Source organism: Argentina anserina, chromosome 6 (assembly GCF_933775445.1).
Source record: "Argentina anserina chromosome 6, drPotAnse1.1, whole genome shotgun sequence".
Classification (NCBI taxonomy): domain Eukaryota; kingdom Viridiplantae; phylum Streptophyta; class Magnoliopsida; order Rosales; family Rosaceae; genus Argentina; species Argentina anserina.
This window is the reverse complement of record NC_065877.1, coordinates 35,817,583-35,829,288: the sequence shown is the minus strand read 5'-3', so window position 1 is coordinate 35,829,288 and position 11,706 is coordinate 35,817,583. Positions and strand designations below refer to the sequence as shown.

Here is an 11,706-nt window from a genome sequence, read left to right as displayed (position 1 = left end):
AACTATATAAGAATTTCTCACGAAAAAACTTACGTGAATATATATATATATATATATATATATATATTTATATATAGAACACACGGATCAACATTTAGAGCGTGCGAGCTAGTGCCACCTCGATCCGCCACGTAGGCAGGTGTTGAAAACGTCTTTGGCCCTCCTATAAAACTTTTCAGGCGCGGTTTTCGCTCCTTCTTACTAAACACACCGCTCTTCTCCACCCTCTCTCTCTCTCTCTCTTCTTTCTCCGTTCTCATAGAAACCCTAGAAATTTCCAAGCCGGAGCTTAGAGCGATACAGTATCGTTTAGAATGGGGAATCTCCTCAACAAGGAGCCGCCGCCGCCTATGGTGCTCGTCCCGCCGCTTTTCGATTATCCCCCTCTCGCCGCTCGCAACAGGTTTTTGCCCTAGCTCTCTCTATCTGAGCCTTGTTCTTTTCGTTATGCGCTCTACTTTCGAATCCTACATTGCTTAATTGGATGAAGAGCTATTCCTCGTTGAATTATGACCTGTGATTTAACAGAATCTTGATTTCTTTTCCTCTGTTATGCGCGCATCAGAATCGTTTTTCTTTGTAATTAGATTCGTGTTTACTTTTTAGTGTGATGTTAGATGATGGATTAACTCTTACCTTGGAAAATCGATGGATTTCGAAAACAAAGAACTGTTATAAAAGTGGTTTTGTTGATTCATATTGCATTGTTCATGGATGAAGCTCATGAAGTTGAGTAATTAGTATTTTACTGGGGAATGTGTTTTCGATTAATGGAGGAAACTGTTTTCAACTTTCAAGTAATATAGTAAAGGTCATTGGCCGGCTCGATTGTCTATTAAACTAAATGATGAAGTTTGAGTGAAAGCAAGTAATGGATGTGAAGATGACGCGTGTATCGTTCATCAATGTAAAGAAAAACTCTGAACTATTTTGATGCAGGATGTTGGAGTCGTCATATGACATGTTGTTTGGGAAGCTTGCTCTGAAAGGTCTGTTTGAGGATTATTTCGAACAAGCGAGGCATTTCAACACAATGATCATGTTGAAGCCGATTGATGACCCTCATGTGGATTTAGTCGCAACGGTAATCTTTTAAGAATCTTTCTGTTAAGCCTTACTGTAGAATATATCATTGCACCTTTCCACCTCTTTGATAGTTCTAAGTCTTCCAATGTTTTCCGTGAATATGTTTAGCTCGCTGGTCCACTTGATCATAAACCTGAGGAGGACATTACTGGGAATGCTTTTTTCCGCTGGCAAAGGTGATTTTCTAGTAGTTCAGATTCCCAATCAGTACATCAAGTTTAATTTTTTTTTGAACTTTTCTGCCACAGCTAAAAGTTTCTTAATGTTTAATTTGTTTACAGTGATGTTCATGATCCTCACACATTTGTGGACCTCTTTGTATCAAACTCAGATCCGTAAGGACCATCCCTTTTTAAGAAAAGAGTATCATTTTGTTACATAGTGTAACCATTGTTTATGTACACACTACACACTGCCATACTTTTTGGTTGCTTCAGGATTTTGCAGACAAGGGCATGTGCTTACTACCCAAAATATGGATTTGGAGCATTTGGTGTTTTCCCACTGCTGCTAAAACAAAGGTATGTTCATACTGGAAAACCAACTTGGTGATGTTCTGAGGGATCTTTGGTGCCAATTGGTATGTATATTGATGAATCTCATTACTCCTGTAGAATAAAATCTGAGGACTTTGGTGTTATGGGATTGAGATATGGCTCATCAAACGTATCAATTGGAGCCACCGTCATGCCTTTCTCTGGTACATAACTCGACCTTCTATTCATGAGGTTTCTGCCCATGTTAGTTATAATTACCTACATTGTTGTATTCTCTCACACACATGCACTCAAATACGTAAAGGTCTGACCCTTCCTGGGGTGGGGTTGGGAAGCAGTTGGATCTTTATTTATTCTCTGATTTTTGGGTTAAACAGTTTTGGAACAACAAATTATTTTAGGGTGTTGATCCTTAGTTAGTATCTATGAATGTCCATGGGAAAATATAGGAAACGTTAAACATTGTTGGGTAACTATTGTGGATGCTCTGAACATTGTGGTTAATTACTATTTTACAATCATCTTTTGTTTTGGCATTATCTGGTTTTGAGATAGAAAGTAACTCTATGGTAGCATTTTACATGACCTTGTGATCATTATCCTCGTTTCACAGTGAAAGATGATTTGCCAAGAAAGGCATGGATGGTGGTGAAGATGGGAAGTCTAACAGCGGGCGTGCAATATGAGCCAGAATGTAAGTCACCAAGTTATGGAGTTTGATTTTTGTCACTTGTGTTGCTTATTCCTTTTCAAAAGACTTTGCCTTTGCTAAATGAACTGGTTTTGGTCTTACAATTAAAGAAAAACTAGATAAGCTTAACCTGCAAATGATGCTATACTGCAATCGGCATGGACTGTTGTTCACTAAACCTCTGAAATGGACATGTTAACTAATCGTTCACATTTTTTGTGATGTTAGGTATTGTGTATCAATCTTCTATACTGAAATTTATGACTATCATATCATACCTTTCTGGAAATATTGTGTTTTTTTTTTTCGAAATGAGAACCTTTTTCAGTAGAAACTCTTATCAGAGAATAAGACAATGTGTACATGAATTATGTTATTATTCAGTTATTCACTTTCTGTTTGGTTGCTTTTGTGCACCTTGCATTGAGTAAGACCTTTAAACTCAGTGCTGCGAGCTGTCTTCTGAAAATAATAGATCTTAAATTCTTCATACAACTTGAAATCATTTCTGATTTTTTTTTTTACAGTAGTTGGCAGCAAAGATGGTCAAAAGTACAAAGACTTGAAGAATTGGAGTGGTGCAATTGGGTATGGAGTGGGATCAGGCAGCCCTTTGAGTCCATCCTTCAACTTTGGGCTTGAGCTTTCGCGAAGTAATCAGGTTTGTTTTTGGGTTTAGTTTGGTTCTTTAAATTCATCTGTTAGAGTTCGTTGGTTCAAGTCCAATATATTTGCATATTATACTTGCATACAATTTTAAATCTTGCACCTCTAAAATTTCAAGCTAATAATTATTATACTGTTTCCTGATACTAGTTACTGTGGTTCATAATTAGTATTCTCTTATACTATTGAGTGGATCTCAAACACAATTTTATTTGTGCTGCAGTTCATTGCATCATTCTATCAACATGTGGTGGTCCAAAGACGGGTATGAGTTAATCCAGAATGGCTTTTTGGTACATTTTTAGTTGACGTCATCTATGACATTCATTTTACTATTCTGCTTCAATGCTACAGGTGAAAAACCCTCTTGAAGAAAATCAAGTTGTTGGGATAACAAATTATATAGACTTTGGCTTTGAATTACAATCTAGGTAAATCATTATATTATATATATATATAATATTGTTAAAGATGAACAGAAATTATGGGCGATTGATTATATTGTGATGCTGGTTTATAGGGTTGATAGGTTTGATGATTCCAAAACATCAGACGATGAATCAAACTCGAACAAAGTACCAGATTCAAAGAATATACCAGACTCTACCTTTCAAGTAGCTGCATCTTGGCAAGCCAATAAGAACTGTTTGCTGAAGGTACCCTATCTGATGCAATCTCATGCTTGTAATATTGGGGGCATATCATCATCATGAAACCCATACTCACTTCCTATTTATCCCTGCAGGGAAAGGTGGGCCCTCTCAGCTCATCGCTAGCATTAGCATTCAAATCATGGTGGAAACCGTCTTTCACATTCAGCATTTCAGGTATCTTCATGTGTTAAGCTTTTGTGAGACTCATCAGACCTACTATCACCTAATTCAAGAGTTGATTTAGTTCCGAATCCCTTTTGACATCTGATCCTTTTTTGTCCGTGTGCAGCTGTCAGAGATCACATTGTTGGAGATACAGCTTATGGTTTTGGCATTCGTGTTGAGAATATCAGACAAGCCAGGTTCACATACTGTGCTTCTTCTATACTTCCGAATGACTTGTATGCAGAGTCGATCGACTCTTCATTTTGAGGTCATATTTCTGATGGTTCATTTGTTCTTTTGTTGTTTTTCTTCAGCTACGAAAGAGCCGATCCAAATTTTGTTATGCTGACACCAACCAAGGAGCACCTGGCAGAAGGCTTTGTTTGGCAAGCTGGGAAACGACCAATGCTAGAGTCGAACATAAATGCCGGAAACTTTGATGGCGTACCAATGGAATTAAGACCCCTGCGAAAAATCTTGTAACTTCGTCTCCTTAGCGACTCATTCACAGACGTCTTTGGCGATCCAACTAATCAATATCAGCAGATGTTTTTTGAACAATTGGACATTTCCACCGAGCATTCTAAAGCCATGTTCTCCATATATATATAGTAGGTTTTACTTCTTCCTTTGAGGGATATATAAAAATCTGAGTTTCGATCATGAGGTTTTGTGAATATGCTGATCCTCCTACGAGTGTTTAATCTAATGAATTGTTCTCATCTGCAGAGGTGAGAGAAATGTTCTGTTTTCACTTTTCACCCAATGTAATTTTTCTTTTCACTTCACTACGTTGTCACCAAAGCCGACTAGGATCACGAATTAACGATTTCGGCTTTCGACTTCTACAATAAGCATGAAATTTCCTAGCATTGGACGTATCAGTTGTTTTGTCTCGAGGGAAAAATTCCTTTCAAAAAAGTAGTTACAAGTTCACAATATCCAATTAATTTTTATATATATTTTTGATAATTAAAATAGGTGTATATATCCAGCTTGCTTTGATTCTCGGACCGTCTCCAATGCTTACGAATAGTTGGATACAAGGCTTTGACTAGTGTTGCAGCTCAATCCATGGCTGCTTCTTCTCTGATCTCCACGAACCTCCTCTCCTTCTCTCTACCTCCTCCTCCTCCTCCTCCCTCCCCAGCCCGAAAGCTCACCATTGTTTCCCTCCACAAAATCCCAATCCGAATCCCATCTCCTCCTCATTTCAAACCCCACAAACGGTCTCTGCTTCTTCCCTACTGCCCTCCATGCCTCAACAAGCTTCTCCTCACCAACAAGAACCCCTTCTCCTCCGCCCTCGACTCCCTCCTCATCCTCTGCACTTCCCTCGCTCTCGCCCTGTCCTTGTTCGTCGCCGACGTTGACTCGGCCTCTGCTTTCGTCGTCACGCCGCAGAGGAAGCTCCAGACCGATGAGCTCGCTACCGTGCGGCTGTTCCAGGAGAACACTCCCTCTGTTGTTTACATCACCAATCTCGCCGCCAGGTATGTAATGCTGCTGTAACTGACTTGGGTTTTTTCGGTTCTGTTTTTGCTACTGTGGACTGTAATTTTTTGTTGAATGTGGGGAGTGTTCTGTAGGCAGGATGCGTTTACATTGGACGTGTTTGAGGTGCCGCAGGGGTCCGGTTCCGGGTTTGTGTGGGATAAAGATGGCAACGTTGTCACCAATTACCACGTCATTCGCGGCGCTTCTGATCTCAGGTTCCCTTGATTCCAAGTGCTCTTTTACTTCAGGCATTTTGTTTATCTGATGCTTAAGGAATGAAACGCGTAGCTTAATAAGTTATCTATAAATTTGGCCTTCAATTTTGATAAGTTGGTCGCGTCTATACCCTATAGGTTAGTTACGACTGCGAGATACATGGTTAATTTGTTAATTTGAGCTCAGGTTTTCTGTTTGATGGAGATTTCATTTTGTGGTGTTTTTTTCTTTTGCGGTGGAATGGCACCTCTCATTGCTCCTCTAAAGATATGCTAGTTGTTTCCAGGGTTACGCTTGCTGACCAGTCAACTTTCGATGCAAAAGTGGTTGGATTTGACCAAGACAAGGATGTTGCAGTTTTACATGTTGATGCCCCCAAAGACAAACTAAGGCCGATACCAGTTGGCATCTCTGCAGACTTGCTAGTTGGTCAGAAAGTGTTTGCTATTGGCAATCCTGTAAGTTCGATACTGTTCCATCCTTGCATTATTTATGTAACTTCTTAATACCTTAAACATACCCTAAGTGATCAAATCTGTGATTTACAGGTTCCTCTATTCATTTTTATCGCTTCATTTATGATGTAGATTTCAGAACAGTATATCACAGAACTGTCAATGATTTACATTATTATACCTTGTGATTAACTAAGGTCCTCTATTCACTTGAAACTCATGTTGTATTAATTCCTTATATTTGGAAAATGCTTTGAAAGTTGAATGTATTACTTGTACCCATTTTTTCTGTTAGAAGCAAAGAATACAACCCCTCTAGAATTGCTTTGCCATGGCAGGGTTTTGCAGTACAGTTGAATACGAAATTTTGTTTGATTGTATAAAGCTTTATAATGGCATGATCCTTATCTGGCTAACTGGTTATGAAGGCTCTGGTCATTACATCTTAATAGACACATTTGTACTCAACTGAGACGTTTATTTCCTTGTGTGTAACTTGCAGTTTGGGCTTGACCATACCCTTACGACTGGTGTTATCAGGTAGAAAATTCATTACCAAATTCTCTTAGAAAGAAGTCACTTTTCTATCTCTATTTGATTCTTTCACTCTTGTGCCATGCACAACTAACATGAAATTAGGGCCTTATATTTAGAAGGTGGCTGTTAGCTAGTTTTAGATGAATTCTTGTATTGTCGTATTCCTTTTCAGTGAACTTTTTTTGTCCACAGTATGTATTTTCTTAACATAGTTCCTTTTCTATAAAAATAGCGGACTACGCAGAGAAATCAGTTCTGCTGCAACTGGCCGTCCAATCCAAGATGTTATACAGACAGATGCTGCCATTAACCCCGGCAATAGTGGAGGGCCACTTCTAGACAGTTCAGGGAGCCTTATTGGAATAAATACTGCAATATATTCTCCATCAGGTGCATCATCTGGTGTTGGGTTTTCTATTCCAGTTGATACTGTGAGTAGACAGCAATGAAGTTCCTTTCACTAATAGTCCTTCAATTCTTTCATGAGAGAAATGACTCTTCTGATGCTTTTTTTTCCTTTGTGTAAAAAAAAATGATTAGGTAAATGGCATTGTTGACCAGTTGGTCAAATTTGGGAAGGTCACCAGACCTATTTTAGGGATTAAGTTTGCACCAGATCAATCTGTTGAACAGTTGGGGGTCAGTGGAGTGCTTGTCCTAGATGCACCAGCAAATGGTCCAGCTGGAAAAGCGGTACTTTTCGGCCCCTCTCTTTCTCGTCGTAGTTTCATGTACTGCAGAAATTGATTTCCACTTTCGAGCTAATATGATTCTAGAATAGTTTTATGAAAATATGTTGTGCTTCTATTGGATAGTGTAGCTCATGAGCCTCCAATATGCAGGGACTCCTACCAACAAAGCGTGATTCCTATGGCAGACTCATATTAGGTGACATAATAACTTCTGTTAATGGAAAAAAAGTCACCAATGGCAGCGACCTGTATAGAGTTCTTGACCAATGTAACGTGGGTGATAAGGTATAGTCTTCTTTCTTTCTTTCTTCTTTATTTTTTATTTTTATATATTTGGTTTTAGAAAGGGGTCTGGAGCTACAGTCTTCTATTTCTCTGACCTTGTACATTTAATATTTTCAAATTAAATACCCTTGCAAACATTTTGACCTATCATAGTACAACTACACCTTTCCCCAGCTATATGGTGGTGAATTTTATTGGATTTCTGGTCTCTATGGTGATTATAGATGGGCAAAATTGATGTGACTCTACATGTTTTATGTACCTTTCAATAATGTATTGCTCTGAACACGATCAGGTGATTGTCGAGGTGTTGCGTGGTGATCAGAAAGAGAAAATCCCTGTTGTACTTGAACCAAAGGCCGACGAGTCATGACTTACCAACTGTAATCTAAAATGCAATACATATCAGACGGATTGCCATTTGTTCTTATGTATACTAGCTTGATAAGGGTTTTCTTGTATATAATTTAACCGCCATGATTACCCATATGCTTTGTATTAGTTCAATGCATATACCTAACAGGAATGGCTTAGTATGCATACATGAATGGATTAGTATCCAATCTTGACTTGGATTGAATTGGAAACAGATTGGATTGGGAAAGTCTCGATCTTAATTGGCGTTTGGCTCCACAGAATATGAGTTGGATTGAATAACTTCAAACCAAAGAAAAAAGAAGCTCAAGCCAAGCAACAATCTGAATCTCTAACAACGATGAGAAACGAACTTGTTTGCAAAGATAGATATTGACAAATGACGAGAACGCAAATGAACTTAGCTTCATCAGAAAGAGCATATAACTTCCGGCAGCAACAATATCACTCTGACACTTTAAAAAACAATAATGTATTCCATACAAGTTCAGTAGTATTAGAATCACAAACAAAATTAATAGGTTACAAGGGCATGCCCTTAACCATCAAGAGAAACAAAACCACAAAACCGTACAGCTGCACATCACATCTTCCTTTTCTTATTTTTTGAGAAACCATCTTCTTTATTGAAGCCTCTCAAATCGTTGGTGGTTTCAGCAACATTTTGCTTCCTGGAACCTTTCCTTCCTCCAAATCCAAACTTGGAATCCTTGATTTCCTTCTTCTTTGGCTTCTTCCCCTTTCCAGCATATTTTCCCTTCCCTCCAGACCGATCTCCGGGCGCTACACCAGACCTCTTATTACCTGACTTCTCAAATGGCTTCCCATCTTCAAAGGCCGAATCCAGCTCGCTTCCCTTGTCACCCCCAGCAAACCCACTTTGCTGCCTCTGCTTCCTCCACTTCTTCACAGACTCAATAGACTCTTTTTTCTGCTTAGCTCTCTCCTTCAACTTCTGGTTCTGAATCTCTTTAGACAATTTCTTGGCCTCTCTGGCTTTCCTTCTCTCCTCAGCCTCCTCCATGTTCTTCTTCTCCACCAATAGCCGGCTCTTCACTTTCTCCATGTGGGAATCCGACTTCACCATTTCTGCATAGTAATCCTCAGGTCTCAGAAATGGAAGCCCCATCGACTGAAGGTTCTCAAAGGCCATTCTAGTCCCATTTAGCGCCTGCGTATAAAATGCAAGCTCCCTCGTCAGGTCATCATTCACATCCACAGGCTGCTCTTGCTCAATATCCAATGTAAGCTTGTCTATCCATTTAGCATTCCCTGGCCAGCTCATATCTGCAAGCTTCTCCAACAGACCGTCTTTGTTGTATGTAGCATTCTGGGAGGGCTCAGCCAATCTCACATCTCCTTCCTCTTCAGACTCCTCTTCCGATTCTTGCTCCAATTCTGAATCAGACAAATCTTCTCCCATATCACTATCGTCTTCCAGCACCTCCTCATTAACCATCATTGATTCTTTCTTAGATAGAGCCATCTCTCAAATCTATCCCAAAAAAAAAAAAAAAACACAATTCCATCTCCATCAGAATCATCAAACCACCATGAGAAAAACCACTACTCAACAGTTCAAATTGTAAAACAGAATCTACTCAATCTAGATAACACAGATTAAGTTCATCAAAGCTACATACTTTAATCTCAGCATACAAAAAAAAAACACAACAGAATCCAAAACCTTTCAGTTAAATCTAACTACACTCAATCAAATCAGCCATATAATAATCAAAGTATCAAACTAACACTAAAACATGAAAACCCAATTGGGATTACATATCAATTCTTCATTCTATAGTACCTAAATTTCTGGGCAGCTAAACCCAAACAGGGCAAAAGAAGAAAGAACAAGCTAGATTACTACACAGCCAAACCCAGAATCCCAATCGACAATTTCTTCCCTCACATGATCAAATTAGACCTCATCCCTAGAATACCCAAAACCCATAAACAAGAGTAGATTAGAAACACTGAAATTGACAAACTACAAAACCATGAGATGATGGCAGAAATTAGACTACCTTGCCGTTGACAAAGGCCGGCGGCCGACAGTTGTGGAGCCGCAGAGCGCACGGCGCTGGTGCTAGCGGACTAGCGGCGGTGGATTTGGGGATTTAGGGATTTGGGGTTTAGGACTTGAGAAATGTTAAGGGATTCAAGTTTGGTAGGGGACTCGGATGGGTTTAGGGTTTTAGGGCTACGGTCAAAGTCAAACATTGGTTGAAAAGAAAATGGAAAACATTAATTTTTTGACTAACACCTCCTCATAAGTCTCGGCCCAATTTGGTCCGATGTGGTTATGCAGATTTAATCAGCTTCCGTTGTAGTTTTGTAGTTTTTATAATTTGTCTAAAAAATGTATCGGAGTTTGTGAATTTATGAATAAGCTAATTCATTAAATTCATTGGTCAAATTATTGAGAATTTAAGCCTATAATCTAGGCTAAACTCAGCCTTACGGCGAGTTTGACTCCTAGGTGAGTTTTTTATAATCAGCTTCAGTTGAGCTGATTGAATAATCAGCTGCAGCTGAGCTGTGAGAATAATCAGCTGTGAGTACTTGAAATGTTTGGTGAATATTTGTATAAAAGTGTGGTGAGTTTAGAAAAGTGTGGTAGTAAAGTAATAGACATATTATAATATCTCCCCCATAATCATAAGCTCTAATTTATAGCTTTTAGAATTTACCTTGGTGTGTGTGAAATTCTCAGATAATCACCAACGATTTCTATTTGTCAAATACCTCAATCAGATTATTTGAGAATTTAAGTTCATAATCTGATAAAAACTCGGGGTCAAACTCCCTTTAGTCTGTTATGCAAATTAAGGATCTTAAGAGCTCCCTCGCTTTTTAGTTAGTCGAGTGCTTCGCAATGTCAGAAGCTTTCATTTTAGCCCAAGTCATAATTTAGCTAGGCACAAACTGTACAACAAACGATGAGATAGATAAGTACTTGTGATACGACATCGATATGTGCACGAGTTTTGTTGAGGTTCTCTATAAGACTATAACGATATCCTTAGCTTAACTACAACTCTCCGCCTATACAAAAACAAGAACTGAAATTGACAACGTGTGCTGCAACGACACAAACCCGATCCAAAGCTAGCCTGTAACGACCCTAAAATTTCGAGCCTAAAAACTCAAAATTTCAAAGTCGTTAGAACACCAAAATAATCTCAATGAAATCGAAATCATTTAACGTGCACAGCGGATCATCACTGAGTTCTCAATACAACTCAGTCAAACCGATTATTACAACGAATTTACTGTTCACCGTCTCTTTCCAGTGTTACTGTTACTATTCACAGTAATATTCACGATTACTATTCACAGTACTATTCACGTATTAATGTACAAATACATAACCAATACGTATCGTTGTACGAGTACATACTGTTTACGTATTTATGTACGTATAATTACTATTCAAATGTACGTACTGTTTTCAGTAAATAAAAGTTACCGAATTACCCTTTCAAAATTACTTTTTACTTTTACTAAAAGTAATTTATATTTACATTTACCGTACGTAAATAAAATTTACATTTACCGTACGTAAATAAAATTTACATTTATATTTACCGTACGTAAATAAAATTTACATTTACATTTACCGTACATCAGTAAATTACAAAAATACCCTTCCGGTATTACTGTTCACACCGCCGCACGTGGCGGCGCGTGGGGCTCACTCGCCGACGCCACCAACGGCGCGTGTCACGCCACCGCCGCCCATTTCTCTTCCTTTCTATTCCCTCTTCTCCTCCACGGCCTCACGCCGCCCCTAGGTCACTCCACGTACCCACACGCGCCGCCTAAGGCGGCGGTACCCTCTCCTTCCTCCTCTCCCCCGATCTCTACCAAATCAACCAACAAAAATCA

At 39.0% G+C, this 11,706-nt stretch overlaps 3 protein-coding genes across 3 annotated transcripts; 2 read left to right on the top strand and 1 right to left on the bottom strand.

Annotated features, from left to right (window-relative positions):
* The first annotated feature begins 231 nt into the window (after positions 1 to 231).
* Positions 232 to 4,440, top strand: LOC126799216 (uncharacterized). Its single transcript, XM_050526373.1, has 14 exons — positions 232 to 403; positions 940 to 1,084; positions 1,195 to 1,262; positions 1,368 to 1,421; positions 1,524 to 1,607; positions 1,701 to 1,786; positions 2,197 to 2,277; positions 2,802 to 2,935; positions 3,164 to 3,205; positions 3,295 to 3,371; positions 3,461 to 3,596; positions 3,686 to 3,767; positions 3,883 to 3,955; positions 4,073 to 4,440. Exons 1-14 carry the CDS (start codon positions 315 to 317, stop codon positions 4,239 to 4,241), a joined length of 1,320 nt encoding a protein of 439 aa, XP_050382330.1. The 5' UTR covers positions 232 to 314; the 3' UTR covers positions 4,242 to 4,440.
* Positions 4,441 to 4,774: 334 nt separating this feature from the next.
* LOC126799026 (protease Do-like 1, chloroplastic) lies at positions 4,775 to 8,032 on the top strand. The gene is made up of 8 exons (XM_050526135.1): positions 4,775 to 5,251; positions 5,348 to 5,470; positions 5,758 to 5,929; positions 6,429 to 6,466; positions 6,696 to 6,894; positions 7,004 to 7,156; positions 7,306 to 7,440; positions 7,736 to 8,032. The coding sequence occupies exons 1-8, from the start codon at positions 4,833 to 4,835 to the stop codon at positions 7,811 to 7,813; spliced, it is 1,317 nt and encodes a 438-aa protein (XP_050382092.1). The 5' UTR covers positions 4,775 to 4,832; the 3' UTR covers positions 7,814 to 8,032.
* Positions 8,033 to 8,206: 174 nt separating this feature from the next.
* Positions 8,207 to 9,986, bottom strand: LOC126799443 (probable rRNA-processing protein EBP2 homolog). Its single transcript, XM_050526646.1, has 2 exons — positions 9,843 to 9,986; positions 8,207 to 9,310 (listed from the first exon to the last, which is right to left on the bottom strand). The coding sequence occupies exon 2, from the start codon at positions 9,299 to 9,301 to the stop codon at positions 8,399 to 8,401; it is 903 nt and encodes a 300-aa protein (XP_050382603.1). The 5' UTR covers positions 9,302 to 9,310; positions 9,843 to 9,986; the 3' UTR covers positions 8,207 to 8,398.
* Positions 9,987 to 11,706: the final 1,720 nt, after the last annotated feature.

Coding starts and splice junctions, on each gene's coding strand:
- LOC126799216 (XM_050526373.1), top strand. CDS start 315: ATGGGGAATCTCCTCAACAAGGAGCCGCCGCCGCCTATGGTGCTCGTC. Junction 2,278..2,801: donor CGTGCAATATGAGCCAGAAT/GTAAGTCACCAA, acceptor TTTTTTTTACAG/TAGTTGGCAGCAAAGATGGT. Junction 3,372..3,460: donor GGCTTTGAATTACAATCTAG/GTAAATCATTAT, acceptor GCTGGTTTATAG/GGTTGATAGGTTTGATGATT.
- LOC126799026 (XM_050526135.1), top strand. CDS start 4,833: ATGGCTGCTTCTTCTCTGATCTCCACGAACCTCCTCTCCTTCTCTCTA. Junction 5,471..5,757: donor CGCGGCGCTTCTGATCTCAG/GTTCCCTTGATT, acceptor AGTTGTTTCCAG/GGTTACGCTTGCTGACCAGT. Junction 6,895..7,003: donor TTTCTATTCCAGTTGATACT/GTGAGTAGACAG, acceptor AAAAATGATTAG/GTAAATGGCATTGTTGACCA.
- LOC126799443 (XM_050526646.1), bottom strand. CDS start 9,301: ATGGCTCTATCTAAGAAAGAATCAATGATGGTTAATGAGGAGGTGCTG.